General features: G+C 41.9%; 1 protein-coding gene across 2 annotated transcripts; it reads left to right on the top strand.

The window, feature by feature from the left end:
- The first annotated feature begins 548 nt into the window (after positions 1 to 548).
- On the top strand, positions 549 to 22,164 carry LOC119287895 (kinesin light chain 3-like). Of its 2 annotated transcripts, XM_037567518.1 has the most exons (18): positions 549 to 809; positions 1,142 to 1,207; positions 1,303 to 1,493; positions 2,195 to 2,299; positions 3,251 to 3,351; positions 3,704 to 3,782; positions 15,885 to 15,896; positions 16,558 to 16,623; positions 17,488 to 17,556; positions 17,629 to 17,685; positions 18,602 to 18,679; positions 19,067 to 19,164; positions 19,245 to 19,290; positions 19,677 to 19,804; positions 20,272 to 20,371; positions 20,886 to 20,948; positions 21,531 to 21,587; positions 21,715 to 22,164. In XM_037567518.1, the coding sequence occupies exons 1-18, from the start codon at positions 677 to 679 to the stop codon at positions 21,892 to 21,894; spliced, it is 1,629 nt and encodes a 542-aa protein (XP_037423415.1). In that variant the 5' UTR covers positions 549 to 676; the 3' UTR covers positions 21,895 to 22,164. The 2 variants fall into 2 exon arrangements, with proteins under 2 accessions (XP_037423415.1, XP_037423416.1); XM_037567519.1 differs by lacking the exons at positions 21,531 to 21,587; positions 21,715 to 22,164 and having other exon boundaries at positions 20,839 to 20,948.
- The last annotated feature ends 1,195 nt before the right edge of the window (positions 22,165 to 23,359 follow it).

The following is a 23,359-nucleotide window of genomic DNA, read 5'->3' as shown; positions in this document are numbered from 1 at the left end:
CTTCTTTAGTTATTTGTTTCAAAAGCTTGATGGATATTTTTTAAATACATGATCAACTTTGTTCACACACATTGTATATTTTTCATATACATAGTCAATTTTTTCTATACACATTTATCATTTTTAATATTATGTAAATTATATTTTTTAATATATATGTTTAGAATATTTGGAAGTGTAAATGAAAGTAAAAAAAAGGAATAACAAATGAGAACAAAAATAGTGAAAAAATATTTAAAATGAGTGAGTGGCATCCCGCGCACTGGGCCGGCCATTCTCGTGGTCCTGCAGCGAGACCTTTTTTTCTTTGAGCGAATCCTTCAGCGAGACTGCCTCTGTCTCGCGTGACGCGAGACATAGCCGAGTCCACTAGTTCAACTCAAAAAAAAAAACGAGTCCACTAGTCCAGCGAACTATTGGGTTTTGTTGATTCACTGTGGTTATTGAGCCGTTTGTTGGGTATTATTGGGCCCCCAGTTGCACCGGCCTCGTGGCCGAATTAAAACTGACCGCCTGGTGCCTGGCCCTGGCCCAACCAAACCCTTTCCTCCTCTCTCTCGAGTCGCGCTGGCCGCCTCCTTGCCGCTGCCGCCGACGGAGAAAGCAAGCGCCGTCCCCGCCGCCTCCGCTGCCGCCAGCCCCTGCCGCCGGTCGAGAGGCGACACGATATTGGAGCATGTACTCGCGGCGGAGGCTTCTCTCGCTCCTGCGGCACGCTCGCCTCGCCCCGGCGGGTCGTCTCGCCGCCGCAGCGCCTTCGAGGAGCTTCAGCCTGCCCCGCGCGGTCGCCGGCGCGGCCTCCACCTCAGGTGAGCGCTTCCCGTGCCTCTACTCTCCACCCCTCACAGGATCCTCACGCCGGGTCGGTAGCGTTCAGTTTGGCGGTGGAATAGCTGTAGCGAGGCGGACTGGTAGCGTCTTAGATCGTGAGATTGCGATGATGCTGCCTCCGATTGCTTGGGCGGATGTACTGAGAGACAGGCGAGGGTCGTGAGGGCCTAAGACTAGATTAGTGATCTGATTTTAATCTGCCCCGCGGGTATTGTTCCTATTGCAGTAAGGGTGGTATTTCTCATGTTTGCCATCATAAGTTCATAACCATTTTAACAAGATGAGTGAAATTAATGATTTTCTATCACAGGTTCTAGCGATGGTCACTTCAGTTGTAAGGGTTCAACATATGCCGCCATACTGATTGGGCAAGCAGGTCTGCTCTCTGCATATGCAGCCTCCTCCATTTGATTTAATGAAATAAAGATCATATTTGATACCATGTCAATCCTAATTCCAGTCTTGTTACAGCTGTTGTTCTTGGCCTGAGCAGCAACTCTGTATTGGCTCAGGATGATTTGGTTGCTCCAGCAGCTACAAGTGAGCAAGCTGATGTAAATGTTACTGGCCTACGTCGTATTGAAGATGGTTCAGTGATCTCAAATGAACACACGATCAAATGGAGAATGTGCACCGATAAAGCACGAGAGTTTTTCATGGAAGTAAGTTTCTCATTATCCTTACCTTCATCTGAACCACCTTTTGGCATTATCCTTTAAAAATAATCTTAGTACTACATTATAGTTTCCTCCTCTGTTCAAACATAATTCTCTTTATTATATGTGTTTCCCCAAAAATGATACGAAATTTAACCACAATCATGTTTATACATCATAGCCTAGAAAGAACAACTCCAGTGCTTAGTCCCCTGATGCTGACCGATTTTCATATAACCTGTTTGGTCCATACTTTTTGGTCACTTGCTGCAACTCTTACTATGGGGATAGCTCTTCAGTTTCCTCATTAAACCATGTGGATTTATAAGGTTTAGCCTGTAATTAAAGTATTACACTATGTGCTGTTTCATGTTGATTTACGGGAACTGGGTGGTAATTTGCCATGATATTTTTTATTGGTATTTCTTGAAAGCTTGGGTTTAGCAACTTCTCGTATTGTAAGTACATATTCCAAGACCTTGCTTCAGTTACAAAATCATGCAACTATTGAACATTTAAATTAAGTATGACTGTTTGGACCATATACTCTGTGCATTACAAATTTTTAACATCATAATGTTTGGTTGGAGTATAACTGTATGAGAGGAGGAAAGGAGGCGTGTCTCTTTAGTTACTCCTACTCTTCATTCGACCGTTAAATTACAGTTGTTGTTAGTCTATCATATCCATTTATATTAATTTTCTAGGGAAAACTAGATGAAGCCGAGAAGTTATTCAAGGCAGCCTTACAAGAAGCTAAAGAAGGATTTGGACTCAGAGATCCACATGCTGCATCAGCTCTGAACAACTTGGTATGTGTTACTGTTGATTATGAACTGAAGATTGAAGTAACATTCTATTTGCCTTTCTAATGTATGGAACTGCAGTACCCATATAAGTCCATAAGCTAGATTATGAGGTTTAAGATCTGTTTGGATTCATAGTCAAACATTACCACACTTTGCTGTAAGCTAGGCGAGTTTAACCGAGTTAGGAATAGGTTTTGTTCGTAGTAAGTAGTAACATATTTGGCCAGATTCCTCTTTTTTTTGACAGTGGGCCATACAACCATAGACTCAAAAGGCGTGCCAGATTCTCTTAGGGATGCTAAAGTGCACACAGATTTTGTTGTCCTAACCTATGCAAGTTCAGCAGGAAATATGTGGAAAAGTTTGAACAGGTTAGACATTGAACTAAACTGGTAAACTCAGCTGCATTTAATACCATACCATTATATGCTTAATTATGTCTATTTTGTAATATTTAAATCGCGTGGGGGTACTGACAACGTAAGGCTACCAATATAATCAAAGTGTCTGATAAGTCACCTAGAGAACTCTTGTTTGCTAGTTTTTATGCTTTATAGAATTTAAAATCTTGTGTGTATCAGGATTCAGGAATAGATTCCGCGCACTGTATTTTAGATTTCATACGTTTATGAATCTGCATGTGAAGTCCAGTCTTTATCATGTGATTCCATTAAACCTGTAACCATTTAAGCTCTCTCAACCAAACAACTTCAAAAGACTGGAATTGTTGGTTTGTTGTACGAATACCACTGTATTATCCCCCCTATGTTAAGTTGTACGGGTTGCATTTGACACACTGGCACTCAAATAGTTTTTGTCTACAGATTTGAATAGGCAGGCCATGCTCTCTTTGTGGTAGGCTTTCGTAAACCTACCTTAAAAGTTAATACAAGTCTTGCATGAAGCAGCATTCCTTTTTGTTCCCCTATTTAACTGTTATCCTAAGTTTTGCAGGCAGAGTTTTATAGGCTAAGGAAAGCGTATGAGAAAGCTGAACCGTTATATCTGGAAGCGATTGAAATCTTGGAGCAATCATTTGGACCTGATGATATACGGTACTTCGATTTTTAGATTATACTGTGCTCTATATCATTGTTCAGTGACTTTGATTCGGCTCATTTTGTAAAAGAAAGTTCTAGTCAAGAGCAAAATACCACTCTTTTGGGATAAATAAGAGTATATGTGACAGATATTTTTGTTCATTACACTCTAGTATGTGTTACACATTCCTGCCTGCTCATTGTATACCATTGTTGGTGAGTGGAAGGATGGTATGCACTTCCATCTGTGTGTGTTGCGTGGTTGACTGCACTTGTCAATGCATACAGTGTTTCATCTAAATTCCCTGTGTTGGAGAACTACCTTAATTTTGGAATTGTATAAAGATACTTTACATGCCTCTTGTAGGGTTGGAGCAGCTTTCCGTAATCTTGGGCAATACTATTATATTCAACGCAGGTTTGATCAAGCTCAGACATGTTTTGAGGTACCTGTTTTTACCTCATGATTTTTTTCGAGTAAATGTCTTATGTTTTTTGTAATTGTATTATCTTGTAACGTTTGACAAGCTTTTAATTGAAATGTCATCTAGGCAATAATTCTAAGGAATGAATATACATTATCTGTTGCTACCTTAATATGTAGTTCTTTAATCTTGCTGGACACAATGATGGCCATTTTTCAATAATCTTTGGAAACCTGAATAGTGCGCAACATCACATTGGAATAGCCAGGAAAATCAAATATAGTGTTGTATGTGTGGCCCATCACTTTTGGCCCATGACCTAGACAAGGAGAGGCTCAAAGTTGTCTGCCTCTCTTCGGTCTACATGGTATCTGAGGCTAGGGCCCTGGAGATGGCAGCGTCGTCAGCGGGGCTCATCTTTCTCCCTCTCGCGGCAGAGCAGCGTGGTGGCTTGGAGCTGCGCGGTGGCTGCAGCAAAGGGCAGCGCGTTGGTGTGTCATGGGATGGTGCGGATCGACTGGTGGTTGGGCGGCGCACAGGTGGCGGAGTGTGAGCTAGAGGCACTGCCGGAGTTGTTGCTGCTGTTGAGGTTGGTGTTGTTGGAATTGATGGCTAAGCTTGGCGCTGACGCACGTAGAAGAGGTTCTCATAGCTAAAGTGAGTAGTTGAAGTGAGTGATCCTGGTGGTGGTGTGGCTGCTGGTTGCAGAGGAAGGAGGCAACACTGGAGGTGGTACAACTAGGAGAAGAAGAGATGGAGGTTGTCATGGGGTCTGAACTGGCCTCTGCCCTGGAGAAACTGGCGTAGCCATGACTGCGAAAACTGTTGAGGGGTTTTGAAGCTTGAGCTCATGCCAAATGACGTGAATTTGAATGGCGGGATCAACTACCTAAGCTGGTCGAGGTGGGCCCTGTTGATCTTGAAGCCAAAGGATCTGATGGGATATGTTCTTGGGACGGTTGAAGAACATGCTAACAAGGAAAGCTCAGAATGGAAGAAGTGGAGTTTATTGACTCCCTGATACTAGCATGGATGTTGAACTCCTTGATTGTAATGCTCCCAAGGCGGAGGTAGGTGTTGGTAGTAGCAATGGAGGTGGTCGGAATGGGAGATGTTGTCGGAATCGGGGTGGTGGTTCTTCGAATGCTCCTCATTGGAATGCTCCCAAGTTACATGGACCGCAACAGGACGGACCAGGAGGGAATGCTCATGCTAGCTGCAGTGTCGAGGATAAGGAGATTACAACCCTAATCCAGGATGGGACATGCTCCCAAGGCGAGGCGTAGGGGGCTGTGGTACATCGACCGCAACAGGACGGACCAGGAGGGAATGCACATGCTAGCTGCAGTTGTCGAGGATAAGGAAATTAGAGCCCTAATCCAGGATGGGACATGTGTCTTTTGACAAAATGTATCAAATATTTCCTGATGTATTGAATGGTGTGGACAAGAGCAAGCTGAACCATGGCTCAGGCATTGATGTTCACCATGAATGTGCCCAAGTTTCTGTGTAGTGAAGCTGTCATGATGGCCACCTTCTTGATCATCGCACGCCATCCCGGTTGAAAGGTATGAAATTGTTGTGAGTTAAGTTTCACAGAAAATAAATTTCTAGTTCCTCCCAAGGTGTTTGGTTGCACTTGTTTTGTTCGTGATCATAAGCCATCAACAAATTGGATCCTCGGGCAGTCAAGTGTATCTTTATTGGGTATTCTTCAGGACAAAGAGGATACAAATGCTAGAATCTGTATGAGAGGATGACATTTGTGAGCATTGATGTTACATTTCGTGTGTCAAAACCTTCTTATGGTGAGAAAAATGATCTAAGCATCATGTCTGAAGGCCTTAACCAATCTCGGGTTGGTGAAATTGGTCAAGAGGGGGATAGTAGTGGCACATTAACTCATGTGGCTCCTGTGACACAAGCATCGACCTACACTAGTGATGCGCAGGTTGGTGCATCGGCTCAAGTTGGTAGCGTGCCTGGCAGTGTGCCGAGGTGGACATCAGAGCAAGCGAAGCAGCTCAAGGTGTATTCATGGAAGAGTGGTAATGTGTTACACATCAGGGGGAGCAACTAGATCAGCCACTGATGGAACAATAGGGTAGTACTAATGTGATTTCCATCTCCTCTGATGGGGACCAGGCTGAAGGGTCAGTGGCTACCGAAGGGTGAACTGATGGGCCAATTTCTTTGGGGAGAACTACTCGAGCAAGAACAAGGGTACCAGATAATCGGTATGGGTTCGATGCCAATGATATTGGAAATTAAGTTAGGCATTATCTCCAACCTACAAATCATTTGTTGCTTCTCTTTAGTCTAACCTATAGAGCATTTGTTGCTTCTCTTCAGTCTGTGTCAACTCCGACTTATATGAAGGCAAAAGGGTGACTCAAAATGGCATATGGCCTTGGTGGAGGAGCTGGAGGCTCGAGGCTATGTGTTAGAGCAAGACATGGGTAGTAACACCTCCAAACAGGAAAGAACACAATCAACTGCAAGTGGGTATACATTGTGAAGCAGAATGTAGAAGGAAATATTGGAAGGTACAAAGCAAAGCTTGTGGCGAGTATAACCAGGCCAACGACGGTAAATTGGTGGACTAAACCAAAGAAAGACTGTCTCTTTGATGGCGTGGTCATTGCGATACAATACGACAACAAAGATGATGAAGAATATGCCCTACTCAAGGGATCAAGCACTCGATCGTAACTAAATCATCTTGATGCACTCGTAGCATGAGCACATAGGGCAAGATGAAAAGAAGGATAAACAAACGAGATCGTCAACTTTAGCATGGCATGCTTCCATCAGTGCTCCAAAACTTTTGATATTCTTATCTCTAGAAGGGTGCTTCTATTGTTGTAGTGTTTCTAGCAAAAGAGGACAAAACTCTACCTGGAAAATGTATAACTCCGGTATCGCGTCGCGGGTGAAAAGGGCCTGAATATTTCCTAGCAGCCAACACCCCACTAACTCACACATCATTCTTGCTCATTCTTGCATCTCAGGGCCCGAGAAACGGCAAAAAGCAAAAGGTGTGGACATTGTAATTTTTTCCATACAGAGAAACTGATCGTCTTTGAAGGTGAACATTGTGGGGCACTGCTTTCGGCAGAACATTTCCTAGTGTGCAAGTGAATTTGAAGGTGGTAAAAAGGCAGCAAAGTGTTCCAGCACCTAGCCATGATGCTTGCCCCATCGTCGAGGCAGAGAATATTCTCTGATGAGCGGACGGGATAACCCTCTTTGGATTTGCCCAAGATCTTTGGAATTCATTTATTTCTTGCAGGGGTGGCTTGCTTTGGCTTTGGGGCATTTCATGTAACGGGTTTGTATGGTCCTGGGATATGGGTATCCGATCCTTATGGACTAACTGGAAAAGAACAAGCTGTAAATCCAGCGTGGGGTGCAGAAGGTTTTGATCCTTTTGTTCCGGGGGGAATAGCTTCTCATCATATTGCTGCGGGTACATTGGGTATATTAGCGGGCTTATTCCATCTTGGTGTCCGTCCGCCTCAACGCCTATATAAAGGATTACATATGGACAATATTGAAACCTCTCAGCAAGCACAGGAGCTCACCATTTCCACCACATCGGCGCCTCCGATCTTCCCTGCGGTTCCTTTTCCCGAGAAGCAACTTATCTTGGTTGTTGGATCGACGTACATATAGCCATGGGCACGCAAGGCCGAACCTCTATTTCTTCACCTGCCTTTCCTCCCACCTGGCCATGACGACCTTCTCCATGTAGATGTTCGACGATGAGGTCGCCCGTCCACGCTCAGCAGCATCGCACCCATCCTGCGCGTAACCACTGAATCAAGCCTGAATGCCCCCAAAGTCTCTTACCTCTGTGCGTGCATTCATTTTCGCGGGCATACAAATGGTGCATTTTGCATGTTGTTTTGATGCGTTTGGGTTTGGATTTTGTGCTAGATCGAGTGCTCCCGGTGAATTTTTTGGTGTCGGATCAATGCCGCGTAGGCTGTGTGTACTTGGAATTTTTTTGTCTTCACACATTTAAAATTATTTGTTCTGAGATTTTTTTAGGGGGGGGGGCATGCATGCCTCGATTCGTGTTTTTCTAGGATGTTTTTGCTTTTGATTCACAATCATATGGGTCTATGCAGAAAAATAGTTTGTGTGACTTCCTGGAGGAACTTTTTGGTTTGTCTTTTTTTTTTTTGCTTTGAAGAGCTAATTTTGGAGTATGTTCGTAGTTTACGCATTAGATTTTGCTTCGCGATTAGCCATACATATTACTTGTTCATTTCGGTTGTGTTTAAAACTTGAAGGAGCAGTTAGATGTACTAGATAGTGGTATTTCCGATACTTTCCTTGTTTTGTTGAAATCATATTGCTATCATATAGTTATGGTCAATTGGTTTCACTAGAGTAGTTTTAGATATCTCAAATGGGGACTCAAATAATTGGTTTCTATTTTCTACTACATCCTACAAAGTAAATGGAAGTTTTGCGTTTTGCTCGTTTTAGTTTTAGATTATTTTTTTGCTATGAACATAGGTAGGTATTACGCATTGAAGAAGGCACACCGGCTGGATCACAATTCTGTTGGTCACGGAGTCAGCAGTTTAAGATTGCTCTGCTCCAATGACTTGAGAAGGCGAGATGCGATCTCCATGGCTCTATGTATTTTGCATACTCTAGCGTATGTGGTGTTTCCTTCATTTTGGTTCGTTTCCTGAATAAAAGGATATGTGGTGGATTTCTCTCAATCAATAAGCAACTAGAACTTAGCACATGTACATATAAAACAAAAAAGGAGCAAAGGATGCATCATATCATCTGGAGTAACATAATTAATAAATTCAGCTTGCATACTTGTTTCATGACATCTCCTAACAAATACCAATTTAACCACCTTGGCCATCGGCTAATTATCATCTTATCACAATTACAATTTTATTGAATTGAAATCAAATGAATTGAGGAGTCATAAAACATCATCCAAGCTCCAAATACAAGCTACAAGTAGGCAAACACCATCCAATTCAACCACATTTTTTATGAGCATTTACTCATACATTGAGATATCAATCAAGCTACTAGTTCTCTTGTATTGGCTTGTTTTCCAGCATGGTGTAAATTGAATTCTGAGACCTATATCCAATCAAAGCGATACACTTATCCACTTAGCAATTTGTAAAGCTTTATCAAGCAAGTAATGAAGCTACTAGCTACATACATTGGTTTCACAGCAAGGTGAAAATTGCAAGCCATGCAAGGCAAATAAAGGCACAAGCAAGCCAAAAACAGCAAACAACTAGAAATGAACTGAAATGAATGAAACTAATGAAGGAAACACCATATACGCAAGAGCATGCAAAATACATGGAGCCATAGAGATTGTGTCTCACCATATCAAGTCGTTGGAGCAGAGCCGTCTTGAACCGCTTGACTCTGCGACCGATAGAATTCTGATCCAGCCGGTGCACCTTCTCGAATGCGTAAAACCAACATATGTTTGCTGCAAAAAAAAATTAAAAATAAAGTGAGTAAAATGCTAGAAACTTTAATTCCTTTGCAGGATGCAATAAAAACTAGAAACCAATTATCCGAGTCCCCATTTAAGATACGTGAAATTATTCTAGCCAATTCATTGACCATAACTATTTGATTGCAGCATAATTTCAACAAAACGAGGAAAGTATCGGAAATACCACTATTTAGTACACCTATTCTGCCCCCTCAAATGTTAAACTCAAAGGTGCTCTGAAATGAACAAGTAATATGTGTGGATGATCGCCAAATGTAAAATCTAATGCGGACGCTTACGAACATAGGAGGAAGCTAGCCGAGCCTAGGAGGATTCGCTTAGGTAGCTGGAACGTAGGTCTCTGACAGGGAAGCTTAGGGAGCTAGTTGATGCAGCAGTGAGGAGGTTGATATCCTTTGCTTCCATGAAACCAAATGGAGGGGTCAGAAGGCGAAGGAGGTGGATGATACATGTTTCAAATGTGGTACACGGGGACGGTTGCAAATAGAAATGGCGCAGGCATCTTGCTCAACAAGAGCCTCAAGGATGGAGTGGTAGACGTCAAGAGACGTGGCGACCGGATTATCCTGGTCAAGCTGGTAGTTGGGGACTTAGTTCTCAATGTTATCAGCGTGTATGCCCGCAAGTAGGCCACAATGAGAACACCAAGAGGGAGTTCTGGAAGGCCTAGAGGACATGGTTAGGAATGTACGATTGGCGAGAAGCTCTTCATAGGAGGAGACCTCAATGGCCACATGGGTACATCTAACAGTGGTTTTGAATGGGTGCATGGGGGCTTTGGCTATGGCATCAGGAATCAAGAAGGAGAAGATGTCTTGAGCTTTGCTCTAGCCTACGACATGATCGTAGCTAACACCCTCTTTAAAAAGGGAGAATCACATTTGGTGACTTCTAAAAGTGGCCAACACTCTAGCCAGATTGATTCCATCCTCTCGAGGAGAGAAGCTAGGGGTGCGTGCCTAGATTGTAAGGTGATACCTGGTGAGAGTGTTGTCCCTCAACATAAGCTGGTGGTTGCTGACTAACGCTTTCGGATCCGTGTCCAGCGGGATAAGCATGCCAAAGTCGCTCGAACGAAGTGGTGGAAGATCAAGGGGGAGGTAGCTCAGGCGTTCAAGGAGTGGGTCATTAAGGAGGGCCCTTGAGAGGAAGGAGGGGATGCGTACAATATGTCGATGAAGATAGCGACTTGCATTCGTAAGGTGGCCTCAGAGGAGTTTGGAGTATCCAAGGGAAGGAGAAGCGAAGCTAAGGATACCTGGTGGTGGAATGATGATGTCTAGAAGGCGATTAAGGAGAAGAAAGATTGTTTAAGACGCCTATACTTGGATAGGAGTGCAGACAACATAGAGAAGTACACGATGGTGAAGAAGGCCGCAAAGCAAGCTATCAGTGAAGCAAGGGGTCGGGCGTATGAGGGCCTCTACCAACAGCTAGGCACGAAGGAAGGCGAAAGGGGCATTTACAAGATGGCCAAGATCTACGAGAGGAAGACGAGGGATGTTGGCCCAAGTCAAATGCATCAAGGACGGAGCAGACCAACTCTTGGTGAAGGACGAGGAGATGAAGCATAGATGGCGTGAGTACTTTGACAAGCTGTTCAATGGGGAGAATGAGAGTTCTACCGTTGAACTGGACGATTCCTTTGATGAGACCAGCGTGCGTTTTGTGCGGCGGATCCAGGAGTCTGAGGTCAAGGAGGCTTTAAAAAGGATGAAAAGCGATGGGCCCTAGTTGTATCCCCATTGAGGTATGGAAAGGCCTCGGGGACATAGTGATAGTATGGCTAACCAAGCTTTTCAACCTCATTTTTCGGACAAACAAGATCCAGAAGAATGGAGATGGAGTATATTAGTACCAATCTTCAAGAACAAGGGGGATGTTCAGAGTTGTACTAATTACCGTGGAATTAAGCTGATGAGCCATACAATGAAGCTATGGGAGAGAGTCATTGAGCACCGCTTAAGAAGAATGACAAGCGTGACCAAAAATCAGTTTGCTTTCATGCCTGGGAGGTCGACCATGGAAGCCATTTTCTTGGTACGACAACTTATGGAGAGATACAGGGAGCAAAAGGACTTGCATATGGTGTTCATTGACTTGGAGAAGGCCTATGATAAGATGCCGCGAAATGTCATATGGTGGGCCTTGGAGAAACACAAAGTCCTAGCAAAGTACATTACCCTCATCAAGGACATGTACGATAATGTTGTGACAAGTGTTCGAACAAGTGATGTCGACACTGATGACTTCCCGATTAAAATAGGACTGTACCAGGGGTCGGCATTGAGCCCTTATCTTTTTGCCTTGGTGATGGATGAGGTCACAAGGGATATACAAGGAGATATCCCATGGTGTATGCTCTTTGTTGATGATGTGGTGCTAGTTGACGATAGTCGGACGGGGTAAATAGGAAGTTAGAGTTATGGAGACAAACCTTGAAATCGAAAGGGTTTAGGCTTAGTAGAACTAAAACCGGGTACATGATGTGCAGTTTCAGTACTACTAGGCGCGACGAGGAGGTTAGTCTTGATGGGCATGTGGTGCCTCAGAAGGAGACCTTTTGATATTTGATGCTGCAGAAGGATGGGGGTATTGATGAAGATGAACCATCGAATCAAAGCCGGATGGATGAAGTGGCGCCAAGCTTCTAGCATTCTCTATGACAAGAGAGTGCCACAAAAGCTAAAAGGCAGTTCTACAGGACGGCGGTTCGACCCGCAATGTTGTATGGCGCTGAGTGTTGGCCAACTAAAAGGCGACATGTTAAACAGTTATGTGTGGCGGAGATGCGTATGTTGGGATGGACGTGTGGCCACACAAGGATCGAGTCCGGAATGATGATATGTGAGATCGAGTTGGGGTAGCACCAATTGAAGAGAAGCTTGTTCAACATCGTCTGAGATGGTTTGGGCATATTCAGCGCCGGCCTCCAGAAGCTTCAGTGCATAGCGGACGGCTAAAGCGTGCGGAGAATGTCAAGAGAGGTCGGGGTAGACCGAATTTGACATGAGAGGAGTTCGTAAAGAGAGATCTGAAGGATTGGAGTATCACCAAAGAACTAGCTATGGACAGGGGTGCGTGGAAGCTTGCTATCCATGTGCCCGAACCATGGGTTGGTCGCGAGATCTTATGGGTTTCACCTCTAGCCTACCCCAACTTGTTTGGGACTAAGGCCCTGTTTGTTTGGGCTTTTGCTTCTGCTTTTGCAGCTTTTCCATTTTGGCCAAAAAGCCATAAAAGCTCCTAAATAGGTGCTTTTGGGGCTTTTATGGCTTTTGATGAACCAATATTTAGCTTCAAAAGCCATAAAAGCTTCAAAAGCACCTATTTAGGAGCTTTTGTGGCTTTTTGACCAAAGTGGAAAAGCTGCAAAAGCATAAGCAAAAGCCCAAACAAATAGGGCTGAAGGCTTTGTTGTTGTTGTTGGATGCTTATGAACATACTCCAAAATTAGCTCTTCAAAGCAAGTAAAAAAGGTAAGCCGAAAAAGTTCTAGAAGAGATAACATTAATTGTTTTTCTGCATAGACTCTTATGATTATGAATCAAAAGGAAAACATCATAGAAAGCCGTGAAGCGAGGCGTGCATGCACCACACAGCAATTCGCAGCACAAACATTTCTCTACGTGGGAACACAAAACTTTTTCAAGTACACATAGCCTATGCGACATTGATCCGGTGCCACCATGGGCGCTATCTCTGCCACAAAAACCAAACCAAACGCATCAAAACACCATGTGAAGTGCATCATGTGTATCTCCACGAAAACGAATGCACACACAGAGATAAGCAAATCAGGGGTGCTCGGGCGCGATCTCGACGGTGACACGCAAGATGGGAGCTATGTTGCTGAGCATGGGCGGGGAGACCTTGCTGCTGAACACCATGAAGAAGATCGCATGCCTATGTGGGAGGGAAGGAAGGTCAAGAAATAGGGGTCTTGCCTTGCATGCTCGTGGCTATTTATACGCGGTCGAACGGCCAAGATAAGCTGCTTCTCGGGAAAGGGAACCGTGGGGGAGATCGGAGGCATCGGTGTGGTGGAAATGCTGAGCTCTGCTGCTTGGTGAAGGGTTTATCTGCCATGGGGCAAGTGTCGTGGCGGACCGTTGGAATACTTCACTGCCTTTTATCATCTTCAAATTCGCTTACACACTAGGGAATGTTCTGCTAACAGCAGTACCCCACAATGTTTAGCTTTGAAGAGGGTTTGTTTTCCTGTATAGAAAAGATTACAAGGTTCACACCTTTTGCTTACTGCCATTTCTCGGGCATAGCGGCAGTGAGATGCAAGAATGACGTGTGAGTTAGTGGGGTGCTTACTGGTAGGAAATATTTTTGTTAGTGTTAATTATCCTTCTCTTCATCTTTCTATGTGCTCACGTCGTGGGATGATTTAGTTTTGATCAAGTGCTTGACTCCTTGAGTAGGGCATATTCTTCAACATCTCTTTTGTTGGATCATATCCGCATGACCACGTCGTCAAAGAGACGGTCTTTCTTTGGTTTGGCCCACTGATGTACCGTCGTTGGTGCATTGCATTGACTATGGTGAGACCTTTGCTCCAGTAGCGAAGATGAATGCTATGAGGATTCTGATCTCCTGTGCACCAAATTTTGGGTGGTCTTGCATGGGGACTTGTAGAAGGAGGTTTACATGGAGATCCCACCCGGGTTCTTGACTTCTAAGATTGCTTGCAAGGCATGTAGGCTCAAGAAAGCCCTTTACGGGCTGAAGTAATCTCCAAGAGCTTCGTTTGACAAGTATAGACAGGCAGTGTGTCACATGGGGTATGGACAATGCAATGGTGACATACATTGTTTAATAGACACTCTAAAGGGAAAATAATCATTCGTGTAGTTTATGTAGATATCATTATCACCGGAGAAGGATGACGTACAGATAGCAAGATTGAAGAAGTGTCTGAGTAAGGCCTTTGAAGTTAAAGATCTTGGTCGACTCAAGTACTTCCTTGTATACAAATGGCTATGTCTGGAAAAGGAATAACTCTTTCTCAAAGAAAGTATGCCTTGGACCTTCCCTGTGATGTTGGCATGTTGGGCGGCATGTTGGGCTTTCGAGTAGCTTCATCCCCAATTGATCGAAACTACAAAGTGACTACCCAATTTGGTGATCTTGTGGCTAAACAAAAATATTAGCTATTGGTGGGAAGATTTGTTGTACTTGTGTCGTACACGGCCACACATTGCATTTGCAGTAAGTGTTGCGACTAGTTACATCCATGAGCCTAGAAGTGAACATCTTGTGGCAGTACATAGAATCTCGAGATACTTGAAAGGTACTCTTGGGGAAGGGTTGTTGTTCAAGAGTTATGGACAAATTGTTGTAGATGGTTATTATGATGTTGATTGGGCTAGTTGCTTGATGACAACAGATCAACTTCGGGCCATTGTGGTTTCGCAGGAGGAAATCTAGTGTCTTGGAGAAGCAAGAAACAACCCGCTGTTTCGAAATCAATTGCAGAGGCTAAATACAGAGATATGTCTTAGGGACTGAGTGAGTTGCTATAGACAAGGAATCTATTAGAATGTATGGTGTGACAACAAGTCGGCAATTAATATAGCAAACAACCTAGTTCTGTTGAAGTGTATATGTGGATTGCCTAGCCCTTTCCATTAGTTTGGATTTTTGGTTGCGTTGGCTAGTGCATGAAGCTGAACATGGTATCAGAGCCTAAGGTGTTAAGTTCAAGTCCTGGCTTTCGTAGTTTATTGAAAAATTGTTCTTCCCCCCTTTGTGTCCAAGTATAGGCCTCATGAGCCATACGTGAGTCTATCCATGTGTTGACTTCCCGCATCACACGTGAGAGGGGGTGTTGAAGTGTATATGTGGATTGCCTAGCCCTTTCCATCAGTTCAGACTTTTGGTTGCGTTGGCTAGTGCATGAAGCTTAACAAGTTCAACATGATAGAACAAACATGTGGAGATAGACAGATTCTTTATCAAAGAAAAGCTGGATTTGGGATTATCAAGATAGAGCATGTGGTTCAAATTGTAGATTGTTTGACTGAAAGACTTGGAACCAGAGAATGCAGCTTAGCGTGTGACAAGATGGGGATGATAGATATCTATCACTCGTGAGGGGGAGTGTTGTATGTACGGCCCATCACTGATGACCCATGTGGCCCAGGCCCGTACCAATCAAGTGGCTCGCTGACCTAGACAAGGAGAGGCTTGAAGCTGCCTGCTTCTGAGCGCCGCCACAACACAGGAACACATCGCTGGTACGCCGCTCCTCGGTCTACTGATAGGAATCAAAGGATTTCTCAGAGAAACATACCAGTTACATCATAGAATTTCTTAAAAAAAACATAGCATCGACAACACTGCAAAAGTTATCATCTGGATACTCATTTTCGCTTGCACATGGTGCCCATTTTCTGTCTTGCTGTTACAGTTCACTAATTTAAGCTTCTCTACTTATTTGAGTTGTGCTTGTTCTAACCATGTGCAACATAAAAAATTAAGGAACTGCTTGTGGAACAATATTGCATCATTTTGTATTATTTGATGCATGTTTTCTTCAGTTTAAACTTGCTTCTTATATTATTTTCTGTGTCTGTTGTTTCTTTTTGCAGCGTGCTTTGAAGGTACTGAACATTAATTCTCTACCCTCCCTTTCCTTTGCATGTTTCACATTCGTTATTTTAATATCATATGTGTCTATGCCAGTAAGATTATTAATATTACAACATTTGGGTAAGGCAGTACACTACTTCAATATTGTCTATTGTTTGACACATGGCACACAAGCAGACAAAATGATAAACTGTGATAGAAATATATCCGACATTGTGTCATGGCACACTCGGCAAAGCACTAGAAAATATGTGCATGTAAATCGATGATATGTACATGAAAAGCTCTTCCAATTTACCTATGAATACAAACTTTAGCTATTCTTCCATGTGAATACTGTGTTAATGTTTCATCCAAGAAGAGCTACTGTATTGTCCTTTTCCCTCTTGTGTAGTATGTATTCTGCTGACTTTATCTTTATTTGTTTTCTCTGAATAATCAAATACTCCTTCCGTCCCATAATATAAGATCGTTTTACAAGCTAAAACAGCTTGCTAAATGATCTTATATTATGGGACGGAGGGAGTATTTGTTAGTGGTACATACCAGTTACTGATGAGTAAAAATTGTATGTGCTATCCTTTGTTCAGAAATAATATATCTGGATAAATTTTTCACGGTAAGGTAATTTATGTTTTGTAGTTCTAGCTTATAATTTTGAACTTTTTGTAGATAGAAGGACGTGTTATGGGGCTTGGTAACCCAGACTATGCAAATACAATGTACCTTCTTGCCAAGGTACAACTGCTCTGTTACTGTATAAGTTAGTGTTCTATATTCTCTTATTCTTTTCAGAGACATCTTTCTGGAAGGGCAGGAGCTTTGTATTTCATTTGAGTTAATTAACGGAAACCAGATACAGCAGCATACACCTAAGCTAAACTAGCTCCAAAGCCCCACAGGCCACACTCCAAAGCTATGGCACTGTTTGGTGGAAACTATGTATTTTCTTTCCTAGCCCCTTAGCCAGATACGACACACACTCACCTAGCTAAACATAACCAAGCATATCTGACATGGTGACACTGTTTTTTGGAAGCGGAAACTATGTAAACTACATGGATATTAATTAGGCCCCATTTTGTTTCAATGAATTTCAAAGAAAACTCCGAAGGAACTGATTCCTATGGAAAAACTCTTTTTCACAGGAAATAAAACATGTGACCTCTTTTTTTTTGCGGACGAACGGGGCAGCTAGGTGAGAGTCCAACAGTTTTGGTGCGAGAGAGTCACGTAGTTTTAAAATTTTCCTTTTTGCGAGCTTTGTTAATCATGACCGAGGACACAAGTGATGGGTGAATAAATGGATGAGGGTGGTTTGGACGATATTACTGATATGCGGGTGCCTTATTCTAATGACCCCACATGTCATCGAGTAAATATTAAATGTTCTATCTTTAAGGCTCACACTTTCACCCTTATTGAAGCGCTTATGCCCTTTTTGAGCTCACTCTAAACTGTGTATTCTTGAGCATTTCCCTAATTTTTACAGTCTCCTAAATAGATGGAACCATTTGCAACTATTTACCAGAGAAATGCATTTTCAAGCTTTCTAACTGTGTTGTGCCAGAAAAGGCTAAACATATCTTTTCCTATTCGTAGGTTTTAAGTCAACAAGGAAAAGGAAAAGATGCAGAAGCTCTTATTCGAGAGTCTATTAGGATACTTGAGGTATGTTTATCATTTAGGAGTAGATGTTAATCTCTTTTTTGTGCATGAAAGGGTTTAACGAGGGCTAATTAGGAAGCTGGACTTGGCGAATCACCTGCATGCATACAAAGAATGAAGTTTCTCTCTTTGGTAAGCACCTTTATCAAATATGTTATAGCTTTCAATAGACCACTATGCTTTCCAAACTTATGCATAGGGGTTTCTACTATGTTGATGTTTATAAAAGAAATGCTGTAGCCATGCTCTTTGATGTTTCTTTTCTCTCGAGAAAACGCAGAAGCTTTGTGTTCTGTTGTATTGAAAAGGCAGGAACAGAGTTACACCCATGCGGACAGATTTGAAACTGAATACAAACAAACAAGGGCAAAAGCATCGTCAGGGTAGGAAACTGGAAACAAAACAAACACATGCCATGAATGCCAGAAGTTGCATATTTAAAATATAAATACAATGCGACACCGATATTTGACAGTGAGCAAAACAACACTTTCAGGCACACCTTGATCTTCACCTGGGGAGAGAGGGAGAGGGTTAGCTTGGACGGGTTTGTACGTCAAAGCATGAGGCTAGCGTCCAATTTAGAGGTCTCTTTTATCGTGTCTTCCTTTCAAGGTTCAAGGATCCTTTAGTAAAATATTTAGTGTGATTATGTACAATCAGTTGGAAGAAATTTTAGAGGTGGGCAGAGAGTGAAAATTTTAGATGACACCTAAAGTGTCCCCAATTGATATGCTAAATTATTCTTCAGATCCCTAATTCTTAGTTTCTGCAGAATTCAATAAAAAACAACGGCCTCTGATGTACTTTCTCTTATTTAAATCTGTCTTGCTGAAAGCATTTCTTCTATCTAAATGCAGATATTGACATACTAAACTTAAAAAATGTGTTTGCTGATCACTCTTCTCAAGTTCTCTGCAATGAGTACATACTCTTCTTAAGTTCTCTTATGGCATGCTCTGACCAGTTCTGCTCTGTGATTCTTGTTTGTGATCTTACTTCATCCTTGAGCGCATTTTTTGCTCTTGTTTAATATACTGTTTTTTAGGAGTTGGTGAAGTCAAAGCAACTGGCTGAAGCTGAAAATTTGCAAAGGAAGATATTACATAATCTGGAGCTTTCGAAGGTATGCTTATATAGCTTTAAACATATACTTTCTTCAGTGGTCTGTCATGTGAAGTTGATATGAGCCTTAAATCATAGGCTTGTGCATCCAGTTAGTTTAGTTCGGTAAATACGGTATGAAACCGAAATACTGTTTGGTTTTAGTAAATACCAAACTGACTGAAGTTGACATGAATCCAGAAAATGAGGGAACACTATTTTACTTTCATTTCTATATCCGAACATCTCAAAGTTGTCATGTGGAATGCTGCCTCAGTACTCAGTACGATCTGCGTGTATAAATGATTAAGTGGCCCAGTGTAGAGCATGAAACCATATTGCCATAGACATCAGTGATCAGTCCATGACACATAAACTACTGAAATATATCTGTGGAACTGTTTGGTAGGGATGGAATTCGTTGGATACTACAGCCGCAGCCGAAACCTTAAGTGTTACTCTTCAAAACATAGGGAATTTGAAGGAATCAGAAGAACTATTGGAAAGGTAAGAAGGTTGTTCGTTAAGCTCCTTGGCTATTTTTAAAGTTTTCTTACTTACAGGTTTCAATTGTTTATGATATTCAGATGCCTCACTGTCAGAAGGAAGATTCTCTCTGAAGATCATTTTGAGGTTTGCCATTGCCTTGTATTTGGCTTTTGAGCCGATTCTCGATTATAACAGAATGTCATCGTGTTAACAAATGAAAGCATCGTGACCAGTTTATCTTAATGGTCACACTTGGTAGTATATATCACAAGCTTTGTTACATGGAAACTCTTAAAGTTGCATGCATCTTAAGATTTCGTTGTTAAGTCTGATATATGTAGATGGGATTGACCCATATGGCCTGCCTAGGATGGCTTGGCTCACGTGGCCTATAACCCTGGAGCCTGATACCCACCACATAGCTGCGGCCAATCTGAACTGGCTTTTGAAATCTAAAGATATATTTATGTTGAACAATTGCATTCTATCAGTGATTGATTACCTATTGTATGCTGGTCTCATTGTTATAGGTAGCAGGTATATTGGTACACTTGGCAAGGCTAACTTTGCTTAAAATTACTAGTGATATCAAGGTAAACAATGATCTGTCTACGCCTCACCTTGTCAAGGCAAAACAACTTGTCAATGATTCAATAAGGTATTGCCATTTAGCTCCATCTTTTTGTATGTTCCGAGTTTCTATCTCCATAAACCCATGAAGCACATCAAAAGGTGGTTTTGTTTTCATATGTCATAGATTACTGTAGTGAAATCTCGAGGATTTTCTCAAATTTGAGGATTAATCCCTTTGAAAGGTATTCTTCTTATTGGCCTCTATGATTTCACCATTAAATTTGCTGGTGGCATATTTTATGTTACCCATAAAGATTAGCTGAACCGTTTCATTGGTGAAATTTCAACTCAAAATTTCAAATAAAAAAATGGTGGTATCTAATTCACAGGTCTGTTTGACTGAAGCCTGCCTTCATTGCTATTCTATACTTGAGTTATCCCTTCTATGGTGTTGCATTGTACATGTTTATTACATTTATTGCCTAGAATACTGGTAAGTAGCCCAATGAATTGCTTAATGTTACTGAAGTCTTCAATATTTCATCATGGTAGGATAACGGAAGGAATATTGAATCCTTCAAGGGAGAATCGGAAAAAATTAAATAGCACATTTGCCATGGAAAGAGAGAAGATTGGGGCAATAGTTGTACTTGTATGTTTCTACTTCCTACTCACCCTGAGGGATTTATCTTATTATATGCTACCCTGTTCATGATGCTCAACCCCTTCTACTGCCAGTTTTACAATTTTCACCTGCTTTCATGTTTATTTATTTTTCTTTCCATCAGTAAGAATTAATTCTGTTGGTAACTCTCAGGATTGCATTTTTAAGCCATTGGTGCTTTAAATTTTCAAGCTGATCAAAGTTACCATAAAGCTCCCATGTAGCATCAGGTTGCCTTTACCTTTGTTGTGGGATTTTGTATGATAAGAATGTTATGTCAACCCCATGTTCCATGAGGAGATAACTAGCATCTTATCTGAAATTTTCTGCATAAGAATGATCTCCCACCATACTTGAATTTAGTTGTAACCTGATGTCGCAGTGCTGTACCTAGGATTGTGAAACATTGGAAATTGATTTATTAACACTATTATTATTGTTATCTTCTTGACTAGGTAGATGCATGAATCCCAGTTTTCTTATTGATACTTTGCTGTTATAGTTGCAAGCACTTGAAGTTGTTGGACTTCTTGAAGCTGCAAGAAAGAGAATACAGGCACCAGCGGTATTTTTCCAATACTTCATTTATTAATATGGCAATGACCTAATTATATGTTGTACTGTTTATTTGTTTGCCTGTAATATAACAATGCCTGCTCTAGAAGTTGGTACTCCTTGATAAGGCTTCCTCTGGAACATATGAAGCATGGATACTTCTAAATTGATGATGTACGCATATCAGACACATGTCGGCTATTCATATGGCCAGATAAACCTCTCATAGGTGCTCGATATACTAAATTGTGCATCCATTTTAAAAATAATTTTGGAAAGGTCCTATATAACACTGATGCTTTTTTCAATACGGAAAGAGACTTATAAATTGATCGATTTTCCCTTCGAAATTCGGCCACTAATCACAGTGGTCTCGGTGGTTATTTTTGTATTTTATATTATGGGAAACATTTGATTCATAGTTGGAAGTTACAAATTCCAGGCTTTAATTTGTGTTAAATAGACATAGTTTTATTTTTTCTGTACTTGATCAACTTTCCTCTGCATTGTGTTAATTCATGCTTAATTTACCTGTAGTATCACCTTAATTTTATCAGTTTTATTTTTGCTGACTTGGATTGCTTCATTTCAGTTTGATTATCAACACGTTGAACAAGCTCTGCGCAGGTGTATTTCACTTTACAACGAGGTTTGTGTCAGACCCTTCTCCACATTTGTCACAAATCACGCAACGAAGCATCAGCCTTTCTGTTCAGTTGGATCTGTAGTGCACAAGAACTAAACAGCCATTGTGACACGATATCTAATTGTTGCAGCCTCATACAAGAAACGTGGTGTCGAAAGCCCTCAGGCAGCACTACCTGAAATGCTTGCACAGCCTCACGCTTATTGTTCAGCACGATCCAGACATCTCGAATGCACCGCAGATGCAGGGTCTGCTTGGTGAATCACAGCGAATAGTGAAGGAATTGGGCGAGGAGAACAATACGAAGTAGTCCATTTTTTATGGGCAATATGAAGTAGTTGGTGACCCAGAGAATAAAACATGTCATACAAAGTTTTGTATTTATGGGCCAATGTTAAAATACACTATTGATTTCTTGGTCTTGTTGGTAGCTCTTGCCAGTTTCCACTTGGCATTTATAATTTTTTCAATCAAGGCTTTTTCTCCTCCCACCACTTATAGACGAATTTCTTTTCCCAATTCCCATATCTATTTTTTATACAAGTGTCTCCTTAGCGATGATTAAGGTGATCATGCCAAATCTTGAGTTCCTCAGGTTTTGAACTTTTTTTATCTTGTACACAACATAAGGTATGGATTTTGATTTATGGACTGCACAATCCAGATGGTACGGGTCTGATTCTTGCTAAGTTGGGAGTAGGATAGTTCCTGGTAGAATGGTTATTACATCCACATCGCCCACAAGCTTGACAGAACACAAGCTTGACAGAATTCTTGAAATTGCCTTTGTCCTTGTGTTGAGCCGTAAGATTTCAATTCTTCTTGTGTTCCCATTTTCTGCTGGATTGTTTTTGGTGCATCTTCTGATCAGCAAATGTTGCTTGTATTTGGAATGCTTGAACGAGCTTCAAGCAAGTGGTGTTGTACCCGATGGCATGCCAGATGATTCTTCTTGGAAGCTCATCATGCTTTTTAGCCGAGTGGATCAAAAAACATGTCATGTGGATGCAACGGGGAGCTCCTATTCTGCGCCTTTTGTGCCGCTTAGCGCTCATGGCGCTCGCGCGGGACCCCTAGCGGGCCGGTCCAGCTACCTCCTTTGAAAAAGAGGTGAAGGGAAAACATTTATGGGAGACTTGTGAAAGCTATTTCACGCATTCAGCGAGACAGTAGCGATCTCTTGCTAAAGGGTTCACTGCGATCGGGCTAGCCCATTAGCGACTTTGTTTTGAAAAAGTGAGTGAAAAAGAGGAGTGCCTGGGATTCGAACCTCATACGTCCAGGCTACTAGCCACTAGGACAATATCAAGTTTGTGCTAAACTATCTGGGTGTAACCTATTTTTTGGAACACAGATGCACGCTAATATATACACGCATACACTCAACCCAATAAACACACACGCACACTCTATCCTTATGAGCACCTTCAAGAGACTGATCCGGCATATCATCTTAAATTTACGAAGTCATCTCAGGCACCTCGTTGCCGACGGGAACGTCTCCTCCCGATGAAAACGTATCGCCCGAAATCCTGAAATAAATTCAGGAATAATTCGAGCATCAGGATTTGAACCCTGGTGGGCTGGGGATATCACTATCCCTCTAACCATCTAACCATAGGTTGTTTCGCCTTGGCGCGACCTATTAGAAGGAAAAAGAATTGGCTTTTCACTGGGTTTTTTTCTTTTCTTTTCTCCATTTTCTTCTTTCTTATTCTGTTTTCTTCACCTCTTTTTTTTCCGTTTTCTTGTTTCTTCTCTATTTTTTTTCATTT

This window comes from Triticum dicoccoides, chromosome 4A (genome assembly GCF_002162155.2).
Source record: "Triticum dicoccoides isolate Atlit2015 ecotype Zavitan chromosome 4A, WEW_v2.0, whole genome shotgun sequence".
NCBI classification, from domain to species: domain Eukaryota; kingdom Viridiplantae; phylum Streptophyta; class Magnoliopsida; order Poales; family Poaceae; genus Triticum; species Triticum dicoccoides.
Note: the sequence above shows the minus strand (reverse complement) of the source record. Positions and strands in the feature narration are given on the sequence as shown.

Bases quoted from the DNA above. Each gene is read 5' to 3' on its own strand.
- LOC119287895 (XM_037567518.1), top strand. From the start codon at position 677: ATGTACTCGCGGCGGAGGCTTCTCTCGCTCCTGCGGCACGCTCGCCTC. The intron at 18,680-19,066 runs GTATGCTTATAT...ACTGTTTGGTAG, and splicing joins ATAATCTGGAGCTTTCGAAG to GGATGGAATTCGTTGGATAC. The intron at 19,291-19,676 runs GTTTGCCATTGC...TCATTGTTATAG, and splicing joins TCTCTGAAGATCATTTTGAG to GTAGCAGGTATATTGGTACA.